Source organism: Botrytis porri (genome assembly GCF_014898465.1).
Source record: "Botrytis porri strain MUCL 3234 chromosome Unknown BPOR_005, whole genome shotgun sequence".
In the NCBI taxonomy this organism is placed as follows: Eukaryota; Fungi; Ascomycota; class Leotiomycetes; order Helotiales; family Sclerotiniaceae; genus Botrytis; species Botrytis porri.
Window position 1 is genome coordinate 996,712 of NW_024066079.1, and position 16,802 is coordinate 1,013,513.

The window sequence follows — 16,802 nt, forward strand, 5'->3', positions numbered from 1 at the left end:
GAGTTTTTGAAAGTCGTAGAATCAATTCCTTAGGTACAATGATTAGGATTTGTGTCTGCCACTTTATGTGACACCATGCTAATCCAGCCATTGCAAATGTACGCCTTTGTGATCATACCCCGAAATTCCCTTTGATATCAATGACTCGATTTATGCCTCAGTCTCGAAAGCAGCTGGGAAACGTCTGATGTTATCGGCCAACTTGCCGTGGTTGGACAAGAATTGAACATATGCACCATCGACCAAAACCTTTCCACTTTGCTTCTTCTCCATATATTCCTCACGACGGAGAGGAGTGAAACCCCAGTTCTTGGAAACAATAATCTTTTGGCGACCTGGGAACTTGTATTGGGATCTGCGGAGGGCCTCGAGAGCGTTGGGGCGGACTAAAAACTTGTTAGATGATTGTAGATATATCAAATCTTGAATGTAAACTTACAAGAGTCACGAGTTCTGATGGACAAGATAATTTGACCAATGTTGACACGGGCGACAGTTCCGTTTGGCTTACCCCAAGCACCACGCATACCAGTTTGCAATCTATCGGCACCAGCACAAGACAACATCTTGTTGATACGGACGACGTGGTATGGGTGAGCACGGACACGGAGATGGAAAGATTCCTTTCCTGCGGACTTAACCATGTACCTGTTGAATGTGATGTTAGTATCCATCACGATAATTCCACTTGATCTTCCCGTCATCCGCTATATTCCATCTCCACTTTGATCAAGTTCCTTCACTCGACGTCATCGATTCGGGTTGAACTCACTTGTTGGCGCAAATACGGGCGGCTTCCAAAGCCTCGGAACTCAATTGTTCATACTCGTTGGAGACCAAGTGAATGCAGAGAGGGAACTCATCGACATTTGCCTTCTTACGACCGAGATCGAAGATACGAATCTTTGGGTCGGGAACACCACGGTTGAAACGGGACTTTGGGTAAGGCTATAAAATTGAATTGGATCAGTATTAATTCCTTCTGTTTATTGTGATTCTGCGATCGTAAATGTGGCGCCATTCCGATACATTCGTTGGTGATCTTTGATGCGAAAAGGCGGGCAATCGAGTGGTCGGAAATCCTTCAAATCCACCTCGCATAGTTCGATGATAATTTGATGGCGAAAAATGAGATTTACACACCTTGTTCTTACAGTATCTGTAACATCTCGCTGGGCGACGGGCCATCTTGAATTATTTCTAGAGGGTCTTTTTGGTGTTGATGTCGATGGGTTTGTTCAAGGGGATCGGGGGATTCAAAAGGGAACTTTCAAAGTTGGATTGATTGCTCAGCAAAAATGTACTAATCCGCTTGTGGATATATAAGCGAGAATTTCTTTAGGGCAAACTTGATAATTTGCCAAATGAGGTAACTGGAGTTCCGGAGATGGGAATAGTGGCAATTTTCTATTTGAAATCAAGTCGATTTCAAATGAAAGTAGGAGGTATCATCATGTCTCACAATAGACTTATTTGGGCTTTATATATTATAAATGTCGCCATTAATTGTCAGCATCAAGATTTTTAAGTATACAGTGTCCGGCTTTTGATCAAGTCCGGCTTTCGGGATGAAATCCTTCCACATCAACATAAGCCGGTGTGAGTCACAGTGAACATGAATCGGGTAACACACATATCAACATAGACAATATAGGACATAAGAGTGGAAACTGTTTCCTAGAATAAAGGTATATCATTTTGTAATGCTATAAAGCTATGCAAGAGGTGCATACTGATACATGTCAAAGATTAATCAATCTTGACTGATCTTATTCCTTCATCTAGAATTTCTCCACCTCGACAACTAATACTAATGATTGATATTCCTAATCTATGCAGCTTGGCTAGAGAGAATATCGGAATCACCAGCATCCAAAACAGCCATGGTGGAACATCTGAAGAGCTTACCGCAAGCAGTACCGAGCTCAATCTATATATATAAAAAGTAAGCAACTGAATACCCTCCAAAGTCTAGAGAGACTTTATCGCTGGGCAATGTCCTCCCAGACCTGATCTCAGGTCTGATCGATAGACGGATGTTTTGACAAATGAAATGTTTGTGTACGTACGTTGTTACCGGAGAAGTGGTGAACTTGAGTCTTGGACAACATGGAGTAGTACTCGAGCTCAGACTTGCGGAGAGGAGGGGTGTTTCCGGCAATGATGACGAGCTTGGCCTTTCCAGATCGGAGTTGCTTGAGAGTAGACTTGTATCCGAGAGTGACTGTAAAAGATAATAATTAGTATTTTGTTGAATTGTATTTCAATTGGAAAACCATTTTTTGCATACCCTTTCCGGACTTCATAACAAGTGCCAAACGACTGTTGATGGAGTCGGCGGTCTTCTTAGCCTTCTTAGTTGTTGGTGCCATCTCTGCGGGTTTGAAATTGGATAATGCGCTCCGGCTGTTTGGATTTGAAAGTTTGGTGTTGTCGTTGAGGTTGTAGATTCACTTATGAAAAGTTCGAAAAGTTCTGAATATTTTCACAGTGTGGGACGCTAAGGATGGTTGCGCTAAGTCAGAAGTGGACTAGACGTCTGGGAAATCAAGCGTGACCTTCATGAGTGGTTTGATCACCTGACATGAATTGAGAAGGCATCCATTTACATGATACAGGAGAAAGTTCTTGTCATCTGGACTTTTGTAGCTATGGAGACGTCAAATATAAAGATGGCCCTGGATTGTTTCGTAGATATGGTTTACTCAGATCCATACTGCTCCGCGAGAAGTGATAATCCCAGATTTACAGATTCCGCATATTCGAGTTCATGCCAATATCAACAACAACAACAACAACATTCACCCGGGCTCGAGCCAGGTCATTCACATATGAGGATAACCCTTGATCAACATGCTACACCACCATCACCGTCAATATCAAGTGATCAACCATGAAATTTTCATGACTTCAACGATGAAATTTTCATCAGAATTGACTTGTAAACAATCAAGTGCACTCTTTACTCTCTCTATATATAAGAATGAAAACAAACTGATCTCCGAAAGAAGTTCCTGGTAAGTGAATCAATACTACCTAGGTAGTACTAATAAGTATCATTTCCTTATGAATATGAAAACGGTGAAAGAGCGGAGATTTAAGATCATGCAACTATGAAAATGCATGGTCCCTTGTGCGGGTTTCTATGGTTATCTCTGGTGAATTGACCATACCATATGGAAATTTGAGAACGGCCAGTGATTTGCTCGTCATGGAGAAATCCAGACCGTATCCAGGTACAGTAATGAATATCGAAGCCAGACTTTTATAGATTAATAAAAAGACATAGGAGTTGACTGGAGTTACCTAGGTACCGGTATCAATTATTGTTGCTTGGAATACAACAAACAATCAACGATTATACAAGGCAAATGATAATGATGATAATGATGATGATAATAATAATAATAATAACAACAATAATAATAATAATAACAACAACAACAACAACAACAATAATAATAATAATAATAATCATAATAGCAGTAGTAATAATAATCGTAATACTTATAATAACCTCAAAATCATCCATAACCAGGGGTTTGAACACGTATAGAAAACAACAACCACTTCCCTCCCTTTCCCAGGTCCTTTGTGGTAAAATCCATCATCCTTGGAATCATCCTTCACTACACCACCCTTCACTCCATCACACCCTTCACCTAGGCACAGCTACATCGTCCCCTTCCTTCACTTGTATCTCCTGATCAGAAAATCAATGCACGCCCATGGTGCACTTCCCATCCCGTTACCCAGTCTTTTTTGTTTTCAACCGCATCAACCGTTCACACATGTACATTAGGGCGGTTACTACATGCGGTATATGTTGAACAAGATACATAACGAAATCTTATCGCACCGCATCTTCCCTTACTTTGCCCATACCAGACCGCATTCTTACTGTATGTAAATTCACCTGAATCACAAGTCAAACATCGACTTGATCGCAAATCTTAAATTTCACCTCATATACTGTCGTTTCACTCACGCATCTCTACAAACGGCTCCGATAACAACAAACAAAGCCTCCATACAAAGCCTCCATGCAAAGCCTCCATATTCACAGATTGAACGGAAGCGGCATATAAATCACACACACGGAGGAACTGAGAAACGGAGCCACCCTTGGATCTGACCCAACAACCATACAGCCATACAGCCATACAGCCATACAGCCATACAACCATACAATCACAGCAACCTAGTCCTACAAAATCTCCAAGAATAGCTCCATCAGTAACGATACGATACAAATTTATTCAGACACTTATTAACATTCATGCAACACAACAATTAATCCTTAATCCTTAAGATTACTGAAGATTCTACTACCATCTTGCTACATTCTCTCTATTACTCTTTAACGAGCATACGTTTCAAATCAATTATTCATTACGAAATCACCGTTTCGGTATTTGCCTAATACCCTCGTTCAGGATACACAACAATCGCAATGTCAACAGCTACAAAGAAACCCCCAGTATCTCTAGGAGCTGGTCGCAGAACGTCATCAGATACTTCCACTACCGGTATTCCAAGTAGAACTGCAACACGTTCACCAACAAAAGATTCCTCACCTACTACAAACGGAACACACGCACGAAGTCGTTCAATACGCAGTGGTACCCCATTATCCGCACGAGCTGCCATGCAACGACCGGGCGCTGGTACATCCAATCTGGGTTCAAACAGTGTACCATCTGTTGCCGATGATGACGCAAGGGCTGAGAACATTGCTCTTTTGGATGATTTGAAGGAGAGACTTCGTAAAACAGAAACCATATCGGAGCAATTCCAAAAGCAAGCTCAAGTTCTCCAGTCAAGATTAGATGAAGCTCTACAGGATCAAGGGAAATTGGAGGATCGTCTACACGAGAATGAAGAGAAGTTGGAAACTTTACAAAATGAAAAGAGAGATGCTCTTCGACAAAAGAGGGAGATGGAATCTATCTATGAAGCCGAGAGAAGTTCCATGACAAAGGAGAGGGAAGAAATGGCAAATCGAGAGGAGGAAATGCAGACAATCATTCAGCGACTAAAGGATTCTCTATCGCAAAGATCTTCGTCAGATGAAGAATCACGATTGTCTAGACGTTGTAAGTTACTAGACAAGTTATTTGACAATTCCTTATGCTAACTTTATCAAGCAAATAATTCCTCCCCAAATGTCGAAAATGGCCAATTCGCTCCTCCATCCGGTTTAAATCGCAGCGATTCTCGCAACAATTCCAAATTACTCCTTCAGAAAGACAGACTTATTGAATCCTTACGATTAGAATTGGCAGAAGCTCAAATCAAATTGGTAGAATCCGAGAACATGGGAGGTGGAAGAATGCAAGAGGTCGAAAAATTACTCTTGGAAGCACGTATGACAAATGCAAGATTGATGGAAGACAATGAGAGTTTCCAATTGCTTTTACAAGAAAAGACATTGAACGGCGATTTCTCAAAGGATCATTTTGAATACATGGGTTCATCTTCCAACGCCGATGCGCTGAATGCTTTGGAGGGACGATCACCAGGGGCTTCTCTCGCAGATGAACTTTCCGAACTTAACGACAATGAAGGCGAAAGTGATCAACAACGTCGTCTTGAAGCCGAATTAAAATCTGCCAAGGACCAGAATAAAGCTTTAACATTATATATCAACAAAATTATTGAGCGACTACTACAACACCAGGAATTCGAAGCAATTCTTGATTCGGATTTCAAATCTGGAGATGCTAAGGGTCCTGTTAATAAGGATAAAGATCTTCCACCACCTCCACCAAAAGAGCAAGCTAGTGGCGCATCTATTCTTCAACGTGCGAAGACTGTAGCTATGGGAAGTCGCAAACCAAGACCTCAATCTTTTATGCCAATGAGCCATGGAACTCTCAATCAAGATCCCGAAACAGCACCTAGTATACCATTCGGAGTTGGCCGTTCATCAAGTGTTCGACAAGGAGTCCGTCCTAAATCAGAACAATATACAGGCGGTGGAGCATCAATTGTTAATCAAATGTATAGAGGTGGACAAACCTCACCACCCCTCCATGGACCCCAAACTCCTCGACACTCGCAAACCTTTTTCGGGACTGGTCCCATGGCCGGTAAGCCCACTTCTCGCCACCCTTCCTTAGGTCAAGTACCCACAGCGGGTAATTTCCCGGGTCTCAAGAGCGAAACTAGTAGTATAAGCGGAGATAGCGGTGAGGTCAGTACACCGCCCAGTACTAATAGTCCTCCACGAAAAGAGGCGAGAAAGTTTGCAGGTAATAAACCAAAACCATTGCAATTGGTTCAGGACAAAGAAGAAGAGGCAAAAACGAAGGCTAAAAGAGCTAGTTGGATGGGATGGGCTTTTGGTGGCGCAGGTGCTCAAAAGAAAGAGGATGGTGTTGCATCGGCAGGGGTCCTTGGTGAAGATCCAATTATTGAATAATTGCGCAATTGGCTAGGACATTAAGATCTGGTTGCATATTTGAGAGAAATGAATTTGATATGGAGTCATATTGAATTGGGTTAATAATTCTTGGGGGGAGATATTGATTGGAAATTTGTGTGGAATAATGTTGGAGATATTTGATTGATGTGGTTCGTGTAGATTTGGAGAATTAGGTGGTGGATATACTTCTTTTTTTCTTCACTTTTTCTTTTCTTCTATACTTCTTCACTTTGGTACGGTTGGTGAGGGAGGGGGGCAGGATATTCTTTCCTCAGTTCGTAGTCATTTTTTACATGGACGTTTAGTCTGGATAGACCAGTCTCTTCTCTATATTTTGGGGAGCTTGTTAAGAGCTCGCTGGCGAGAATGATGATGGATGGATACTTTGCATGCATGCATGCGTGCGTGCGTGCTTGCATGGATGGATGGATGGATATATATGAGAATGAGAATGAATGGATGACTTTGAAATGATAAGAGATGGGTTTCGGGTTGGGGGTTTCTAATGAGTGATATGTGTGAAATGAATGATTTGGTGAAAATCATATGTGAAAATTCATCTTCCAGGTTGCAAGTGAGAGCTGTGATTGTATGTTTATTTTGTCTGTGTTTATTGTGTTGTCTGAGTGGTTGGAATGATGGATGGATAAATAGATGAATAGATGGGTGAATGAGTGCTGATATAAATGTTGCTTTTGTAGCAGAGAATAGGTGAAAAGATGAGGAGGTCAGTGGGTGCTGAGGTGGATACGGGAATAGGTGGTAATTGCTGTGTAGTAGATAGCCCTAGAGATAGCAGGTACATGTTATGTATGGGAAAACGAGATAAAAGTCAAGTCAAGCGAATGCTGATTTTGTGCTGTGGTGTCGACTTGGTTTGGTTTGAGTTGGTTTGAGTTGGTATGGTATGGTTTGAGGTAGAGAAGAGTGGGGATATAGGAGGGGAGAGGGGGAGAGGGGGAGAGGAAGAGAGGATTAAGAGGAAGAAGGGAAGGGGTTAAGAAGGGGAGGGGTTAAGAGAAGAAGGTGAATGTGGGACAGAAATTAGGAAAATAGGGTATAGAAAGCATTAACTTTGTGAGGGGACTTTCTTCTGTAGATGGTGTTTGGATCAATCCCTTTACGAGAATGCTAGGGAAAGAGTTTTCTGTGGTTGCACCTGGGGGTGGATTTGAGGGGACGAGGGGTTGGGGATGTATAAGAGTATAGAGTTTGGGTGGGATTGCTAGGGAAGGATGGATGGATTGGGGTGGTGTTGGTGTTGATTTTGATTGGTGTCGTCTTTCATTCTTGTTGCTTATTTCTTTATTATTGGTGTAGGGATTATCTTTACTGTTGTTTTTTTTCACTGTTATTGTTATCTTTACTGTTGTTGTTATTATTAGTAAGATAGCCTCTCATGAATGATCTTATATTTATTTATCTATTTATTTATCTATTTATTTATCTATTTATTTATCTATTTATTTATCTATTTATTTATCTATTTATTTATCTATTTATTTATCTATTTATCTATCTTACTATATCAAAAAATCTCCCAGCATACAAATCAAAACGCTCTGGGAAAACTTAGAAGTGTAGTTTTAGGAGATGTAATTACTATTTCAATGCAAGGCTTCAATCTCTCAAGACGCTCTATTGTTCTTCGTTAGTATACTCGTATGATGATGACTATTACTTTTTGGGATGGGGGAGGGTGTTTTTAAATTGTGTTTGAACTTTGGGGAGGGGAAGAGGGAGAGCGGGGAAGTGATGATGGGTGGGGGTGAGGTGAGGTAAGGTAAGGTGGAGAAAAGAGGAGGGGATTAGACGAGAGTGAAGCGAGGGTGGATGTATATTCAGTTGCTTTTACGGCACACAATGAGTTGGAGATCTGATTTGGAAGGTAGGAAGGTAGTTTATGAGGGTAATTGTGTGGCATAGAACGCTAGGTATATAAAGCTTGATATCTGTTCTAGAGTTTCAATCTTCAAAGGATCTTCCGAGACGGACAACATTGGTATGGGGCGCTCGGTGTGGTGTGGTGTGGGGATGATGGTATGGTGTTGAGATTTAAGGGACTTGGATTTTGGAGGTTTGAATTTGCGGTTGTATGAGCGGGGTGAGACGAGAGTATATTTTCACTGTCTATTATTCATTTTTCATATAATCATCGTCGATTTAGCTATGATCGATATTCACCATCCATTATACCGGCAGCATTCTCAATCACTATAAAGTCTAAGTTGACAATAATCCAAACATTGACGAGAAATTAAAAGTAACTCAGAGTATATACATCCTCTTTTTGCGAGCAAAACGCTCAGAACACCTGGATTGTCCGGCTCTCATACCTATGTAACGTGTTTGATATCTCAATAATAGAAAGTTCTTTCTATTCATAATGAAGAGAAGGCTTATCTGGTGTGTGAGGAAAGGATTTGCTCTGACCATTCTCAATGGCTCTCTTCATATGAAATGCCTTTTTTTATAAATCTTGAGAATACGAACACACATAGGAGGAGATTCTATGTTTCAGAAAAATTGTCGTAGGATAAAGTGCATTGGGTATGCAGTTTTTGAATGTCGTCCAACATTTACTCCTTCCGCAAGGGGTACACGTTCAAGAACAGGTCATCTATGGTATCCGGCGAGATCTTTCCATCGTCATCTACCTTTATACTCTTGCTGGATCCCCTCACGCCCCGTATGTAATCTTTGACATCATTGTCCCGTTCGATTGCATTTGAAGCTCCTCGAACTGCCACACGACCATTAGTGCATATCTTCAGAATCTCTTATACAGTGCACAGCATACAGATGGAAAGCAATGATCTTTTATTTTTCTTGAAATGATCCACCTTATAGGGGGGATATTCTGTCCATGTGCCCAAAGCGTCAGCTCGCGAATCTATAATATCTTCCCACTCCTCTTTTGGGCGATACTTTAACCAATCGATCAAATCCTTGACATCTTTCTGCAACACTTCATAGGAAGCGCACAAGTTTATGATAGTCCAATGACAAACCCAAGAAGGCATATTATGACCGCGAGGTATTCACCAGGGCAAAAATTAATATGTTTGTGATGAGTGATACTACAGTGTTCTGTAGATGATGGAAGAGCGACAGGTGTTGAGACAACTGCGTCAACGACTGCAATACGAGTCGTTACTGCCCAGATGCTGGTTTGGTGCTTTACAATCTCAAGTGTTTCCGTTGAAGACATTTTGGAGGAGCCACCAGTTTTTTATGCCGGGTTGCAAAGGATCTGGGGAAAATGATAATACTTTTATCGAATTGGTATTCCGAAATCCAACTCTGGTTATCTTTGTGAATAATCGAATTGTGATATTTCAATTTTGATGCCACAAACTTCCAAGATGAGACCGTACCAGAATCCCAGTTCATTTACACGTTAAAAAACTCAAAATGCTATGGTTATGGAGGTAGGGATAATGTACTCGAATTCATTTGATGCCAGTCTGCCACGAAAAGATGATATCGATGTTCTTGCTCGAAAATGAAGTGGTGTAATACCTAGTTATTTAAAGGCTTATGGAAGCCGCTAAAAGATATTCAATATTATTTTAATATTAAATACCACTAATAAGATACAGGAATACAAATCTCTGATTGATACAGAATAAACCAAAATATATGAATTTGAGGTTATCCTTAGATTTCAACAATATCAAATTTTATATTTAATTGAATTATTATTAATTAATAATAATCCATTAATATTATCGAATATTTTGATCTTTTTGATTGTTACGGGAGCTGCCTCTAGGGTCACGTGGAAGTGTCTAGAGATCTCTCGAGGTGGTTTAGACTAGACTTCAAGTAGGAATTCAATAAGGTTGGTAACTGGTTGCAATTCTCGTAACTATAGTAATGAAACTAATGATTGTTCTTGAGCACGAAGCTCTATATTGTAATGAAACCCATTCCTTTATATAGACCTTCCTGCTCTACGGACCCTGTGGTTCTGTCCTTCTTGGATCCCTTGGATCCTAAGCTCCAAAGGCTCCTGGCTCCTTGGATCCTAAGCTCCAAAGGCTCCAACGTCCTGTCACATGACATTTGTCACGTGATCCACTGTTACCCGTCGTAACATTGATGTCTTTAAATATGAACATTAATGTCACGGGACCACCTCTGGGAGCATTCAGAAGCTTGATTGCTATGCTATAAAAGCATAAAAGATTAGGAGATAGAACTGAAAGTTCTATCTTACTCTTACATATATAGTAGGATAGAACAGGACAGGAAGGGTTAGTATCACCTTATAACATTACCCCCCTCCTTAAGGTATAGTCTCCATACCATCATTTAACTAGGAGGTTTTAGGATTATGATACTTCAGGCATTTAGGCAGACAGACAGGGTCCATATATGCTAGCCTTCAAACTAATGAAGGCTTGTTAGCTATAAATGAGTCCTTCATATAACTCCATTTATGATCAAGGGTAATTCTATTTAATGTTACGGGACCATCTTTGGGAGTATTCAGAAGCTTTACTGCTATGTCATAAAAGCATAAAAGACTAGGAGATAGAACTGAAAGTTCTATCTTGCTCTCACATATATAGCAAGACAGGACAGGACAGGAAGGGCTAGTGTCACCTCGTGACAATTAATGTTATTATATTATTTTCACGAATTTAAACGTTTTGAAAGTATTTTTTCATTATCCAAACTTTATTAGTATTAGTTTTGATTTTTAATATTATATTTTTATTTTTAGGTTTTTATATTTCAGTTTTATCATATATCTTTATATATATTCATTTAAATGATATATATAATAGTGAGTTTATATTTCTCTAATACGTATTATCTATCATATCAAAAGCTTTATACACGCCACCGTTTTACTACAGTATACTATTGCCTATACTGGTCTTCCCCAGCAGGTAACGGAGGCGATTAAGTGGATTGCGCTAACTATGAAGGAAGCAAGGTCTAGTGCGTATCCCTCGTGGAATAGACGTTCGTCTAGCATTTCGAGGCTCATTAAACTCTTCCTCTCTGTCGATCTCTGCATCTCTGTTTTTGTTGTGAAGGAGTTATATAATAAAATTTATGAGAGAATGAAAGTCTCGTCCCGTCACCGCTGACGGTTGATGCACGGCTTGATGCCGATAGAACCAGCATACGACCGAACACAAAAGACGCTCTTCTTCATTCTCTCTGACATCTAATACCCCCCTACGATGATATTTCTGCAAGTAAAATTATTTGATAATGTGCATTGTAGGTTATGAGGTATATTGAGGCTACCCAGACTGTATCAAAAGTATTCATACTATGTAGTATGCATACTTCAGCTTGTCATTTAGAATCAATCTCAAAAATGCAATTCCATGTAACCTCAATGGAATAACAGTTTGAGGTTCTATTCACAATGATTTGACATTCTGGTTATTCCAATTTATGATTTCTCGGCAACCCAATTTTAGGTTAGTACGAGTAACATGTCCACTGCCGCAAATCTTATTCCCAACTTTAAATGCGACGACATAAAGATAAAAATCCAGGTAACTACCTAGTACACATAGTAAACTCAAACTTTTAACATAACGATTGCATCTTCCCAGTGAAATTTGGAAGACACCTCGCTTGACTAAACCTTGTAAGGGTTGACGAGCGGCGAGATATTTGCGAGTCCACATTATAATTCTTGGCAATGTTCAAGCAACGATGAGCTGAAGATGGATTTTTTGGATGATATCCATTTAGCACAAATATTTGCGCATAATCCTCCGAGGAGGTTCATCGATCGGGGATTCTTGACTCTCCATTTGATGCGGTGCCGGGACCACGCTTTAGAACACTCTTTGCAAACCTTTTGCAGGCTATCTTCCAACTGGATCGGTTTCGGCCATGATTCATAGATTGTGGTGTGGCAATTAAGATGTTAAATACTCAAAAGATAACCATTCTTTTACCTTTGATTAGGGCTTCTTAATATCGAATGACAAGAGGAAGCATAACGAAAAAATCGCTAAATTTCGTGGAAGACATATCACCAGACAAAAACCAGCGAAGAAATAAATAGATAGTTCAACAGAATAGTACCCTTATAATATTTACGTCAAGACCCGTGGATAGCAAAGCCAGAAACACGCACTCTTGGCCCTTTCCAATTGTGTTGGTTTCACGAATTAGTTGAAACTCATCTGCGATGGTTTCCTCTTTGAACGACCCACTGGCCTGATTTCTAGCCGGGTATCTTCTGAAAGGACATCGAACTGTACACCCATAGCAGACTTCTCATCGATCGACTCTGCTTAGGTGAATGAACCCTCCCTCTTTACCCCTCTTCACAGTATAATATGGGGTTTGTTTCCAACTTTAAACTACCATAAGCACGCTGTACTGAGATGACGAGGATTAGGAATCCCGGCATCCTAGAACACAGGACCATACCATTCCATCCCAAGTCCATCCCCGGAGCCATTTCGAAAGTAAATAACTCTCTACCTTATAGCCTAGAATCTATCCATCAAACCATTCACCGGCAGGAGTACTTTTCAAGTGACCATGAACATCCTATTTTTAAGCCAACAACAAGAAAGAGAAACCAATAACAAAAACCTTCCGTTTCACAAGAAACTAACGTCAAACTCCAAGCAAGACCACTACACCTCAGTCCATCTACCACCCTTCATCTCTTCGATAACTACTTCAGTTGGCTCTAGTTTAAAGATCAGAAGAACACCAAAACTTGTACTGTTTATACTAACAAATGAAAAGGAAACCTTTTCAATGCAACTAGAAATACATTATGACGTCAAATCCAAAAAGAGATCAATAGCAGGGGAAGGGGAGGTACAATGAATCCGCAGAATCGAAATTCGGGAGTGTGCACGCAGAAATGGTATAATGAGTGGATCATGCTTCTCTTCCGTCTTGCATACCCCCCCATTGAACCCCACCAAAAATCTCATCGCATAATCTAGCCCCACTCTCACCTCGCTTAACCCCCCCTAAGAAAAGTTTTTACAGAATTTTCTTATCAATCTCTTAAATATAATTTCAAACACCAGGACTGTTTCCATCAAATCATCAAGCAAAGCCTGCCCGGCTAGCTCAATCGGTAGAGCGTGTGACTCTTAATCACAAGGTTGGGGGTTCGACCCCCCCGTTGGGCTCAATTCCCTTCATCAAAGCTTGATTTTTTTGCACTTTTTTACCCTTGGATTTACATGGGAATGTTTATTTATTTTTTGGAGTGATTTTCCGAGTGGGAGAGAGGATTAATTGGTGGTTTACCAGGCGAGGAGATATGGAATGAATTTTTTAAATGACACTAGTTGCCGTCTAGTGTATATATATTTCTACTCCTCATCTGTTGCCCCGCTGTACCTATCAACGTGAAAGTTTCAAAGTATAGGGGAGATATTTGAAAGCCTTGAAATGACCCCTCAACCTCAAGGTCCCTGCAGACTGCCAGCAAATGGATCGGTCTCAACCATAAAGCATTGGTGAACGAGGATTGAACATGGTACTTCGAGGGGAGTGTTCTGCGACTTTCTGGTTAGGACTTCTCAACATGGGATGACAAGAGATCAAATGACTACAACGAGATTGTGATTTGAAACAGGGGTAACAGCAGAGATGAAGAAGAGTTAGGCAATGAACAGATAGTAAAATAGAATAGTACTACAAGAATAAATTTGCTGAGATAGTAAGACCAGTAGTACATGCGCTCCTGCTCTTCTCCGAATGTCTTGATTTCATGAGTCATTAACAAACATCACGATGGTGTCTCTTTTGAATATTGAGTAGTAGATGTGTGAATCACCATCTCTCCTCTCCTATGGCGCTTTGTTTGGTCTTTCTACGGCAATCTCACCCCTCTCCATACTCCTAGCTTACATGTCTTACTAAGCTATGCATTAAAGGAAACGAACACAAACTGACTACCTATAAAGTCTTTACATTCCAAATAAGATTACAGTTTCAATGTCTCTAGGGAAAACAGCCATGTTGATCAGAATGCGACTCTCTTCAAAGTGAAAGGGCAGGCCAGGAAATCCGCAATAAATCAATCTATCTATCATCTCAGATACACCAAGTACCGAATGCATGACAATAACAACAAAATCATCTCGAGATAGAGAAATGCGATACGTAGATATCTAGCGACGGCAATAATGAGAATCAAAATATGCTAGATGAGAGATTATAAACTACTCGTCTGAATCAATGCTTCTAATGGCAATCGAAATTACTGCTGAGACTCCTTTTGCTCATTGGTATCAATCTCTAACATATGGCAAAAGCAGAACTTAGATGACTTAAATAGATGAATATAAGCAGCTACCCTCCCTAAGTACCTTTTCCAAAAAGAGTTCGATTGATTCTAGACTGCACACAAATTATCTATACTTGTGGATTATTTATGAATAATCCGCTCTATAGGTTATCTATCAGATAATCTACTTACTTTATAAATTATCTATCGAAGCTTTAAAATTACCTACTCTATATAAATAATTCATAAAGTATCTACAAATAATCCATTTATTTATAAATAAATAGATTATCCACAAATATATAGGTTATTTATAAATAATTTGTAGATATATAGATTCTCTACTTTTTTATTTAAAATATAAAGCTATTTCTAGATTATTTTTCAATTCAAAAGTAATCTAAATTTAGATTTATATTAATTTTTATATTAATCATAAAATTATATTAATATTATAAAAGATTATAAATAATTATATAATATATAAATAAATAAATATCTATAAGTAATTTATATCCATCTTATAGATTATCTATTCAGATTTTTAAATTGTCTGTTTTACAACAAATAATCCGTAGGTTACCCATCAAGGTCATTATCCGTCCCGCGGATACCCGTTACACAGTCTAATTGATTCATCACTCTGATTCACACATTTCTCGAAAACACAAATCGAGAATGTGAATCACCTATTCCATTCTTTTCTCTCATCTTCGATACAGTAATTTCCATAGCCCAATAGCAGAGTGAATTGCTCTCTTGAACACCTATTACTTACCTACCTCTCCAAAGATTTGAATTTTAACATATACATCTACCTATATAAAGCCCACCTTCAAAAAAACTTTCTAATCACTTTCAAAACAAATGTAAAAACAATATCTTTAAATCAATGGATACAGATAGAGACAATAAGAAAATAACAGACTGAGAAACACAATCTCGAACATATGTATCGCTGACTTCAAAACGAGAAAATAATCTACAAAAAACAGATGAAGAATCCATGTATACTCAGAATTAAGAAACGACGGTAATCGCTAGATTGATACTATCATCACTATCCGACATTGCAAACAAATAATAACAAAAAATACTCTTATATCTCATCTCACTACCGAAAATCTCTCATTCAAAGAGGATTCTAAATTCTAATCTCGGTACCCTCCTACTACCGTCTTGAGTTCATACTACATACACTACCACAACTACATTTCCATCCATCATTTTTCAGTTATTAAAACGATTTAAATCTATAACTGCCTAGATTGACTCAGACGTTCGAAACTGCTGGAGTGTATAGTGATAAATAGCAGGTCCAAGGCAACGAACCGACATTTGTGAAATTGCATGATTGAATCTATTGTAATCGCCAATATGATCTAAGTAAAAGATTTCGATCTCTATGAAATATTGAAACATGTAAGAAAAATAGATGAATAAAGTGACCAACAATCTCACCAGCGATTCCACACCATCCCACCACAAACATCCAAATCCAAATTCAAATCCAAATCTCAATCTCAATCTCAATCTCAATCTCAATCTCAATCTCAAACCAACTCTTTACTAGACAGACCCATCAAAGCTCTCGAGACTCCTCTAACTCCCACCGAAACAAACGCAAGCGCAGCGCAGCCCAGCTCAGCCCAACCTATTCAACATCCAAGCCATCTCAAGTATATACAGCACAATTCCTTCCAATCACAATCGAGTCTCTTTGAATCAAATACTACACTCACTCTCGTTTCATTAATCTTGAATGTTTGACTTCCTGTGGATATCTAATCATATATAACCTTCCTCTCCTCTGTATCGCAACTTCCCACTCACGTTCTAGCTCTTTAAACCTGAATGTAATGAGGAACCTGATATCTTTTTTAATGTATCATACATAGCTATCTATTTATATAGAACCATTGTAATACTAGACATATAAGAAATTGATGAAGGGTATTTATCATGCATCGTTTATATTTTGTACAGGTTCCTACTTTACTCTACAATTTCTATAGTGACTATCTATTTTGTAGAGTATGTTTGCCATCTATGTATATAATTGCCATCATCCATCTGGCAACCTCCATCTCAAGTATCACCGACGCCCTAACCATCTCATCTATCAAA

General features: G+C 39.3%; 4 protein-coding genes across 4 annotated transcripts; 1 reads left to right on the plus strand and 3 right to left on the minus strand.

Annotated features, from left to right (window-relative positions):
- Positions 1-150: 150 nt before the first annotated feature.
- On the minus strand, positions 151-1,188 carry EAF01_004009 (uncharacterized protein; the record flags this gene model as incomplete). Its single annotated transcript, XM_038912263.1, has 4 exons — positions 151-386; positions 440-648; positions 773-948; positions 1,144-1,188. The coding sequence occupies 4 exons, from the start codon at positions 1,186-1,188 to the stop codon at positions 151-153; spliced, it is 666 nt and encodes a 221-aa protein (XP_038771947.1).
- Positions 1,189-1,592: 404 nt separating this feature from the next.
- Positions 1,593-2,587, minus strand: EAF01_004010 (uncharacterized protein). The gene is made up of 3 exons (XM_038912264.1): positions 2,291-2,587; positions 2,070-2,224; positions 1,593-1,930 (listed from the first exon to the last, which is right to left on the minus strand). The coding sequence occupies exons 1-3, from the start codon at positions 2,370-2,372 to the stop codon at positions 1,832-1,834; spliced, it is 336 nt and encodes a 111-aa protein (XP_038771948.1). The 5' UTR covers positions 2,373-2,587; the 3' UTR covers positions 1,593-1,831.
- Positions 2,588-4,453: 1,866 nt separating this feature from the next.
- EAF01_004011 (uncharacterized protein) lies at positions 4,454-6,424 on the plus strand (the record flags this gene model as incomplete). Its single annotated transcript, XM_038912265.1, has 2 exons — positions 4,454-5,096; positions 5,148-6,424. 2 exons carry the CDS (start codon positions 4,454-4,456, stop codon positions 6,422-6,424), a joined length of 1,920 nt encoding a protein of 639 aa, XP_038771949.1.
- Positions 6,425-9,006: 2,582 nt separating this feature from the next.
- On the minus strand, positions 9,007-9,638 carry EAF01_004012 (uncharacterized protein; the record flags this gene model as incomplete). The annotated part of the gene is made up of 2 exons (XM_038912266.1): positions 9,007-9,170; positions 9,512-9,638. 2 exons carry the CDS (start codon positions 9,636-9,638, stop codon positions 9,007-9,009), a joined length of 291 nt encoding a protein of 96 aa, XP_038771950.1.
- Between the last annotated feature and the right edge of the window lie 7,164 nt (positions 9,639-16,802).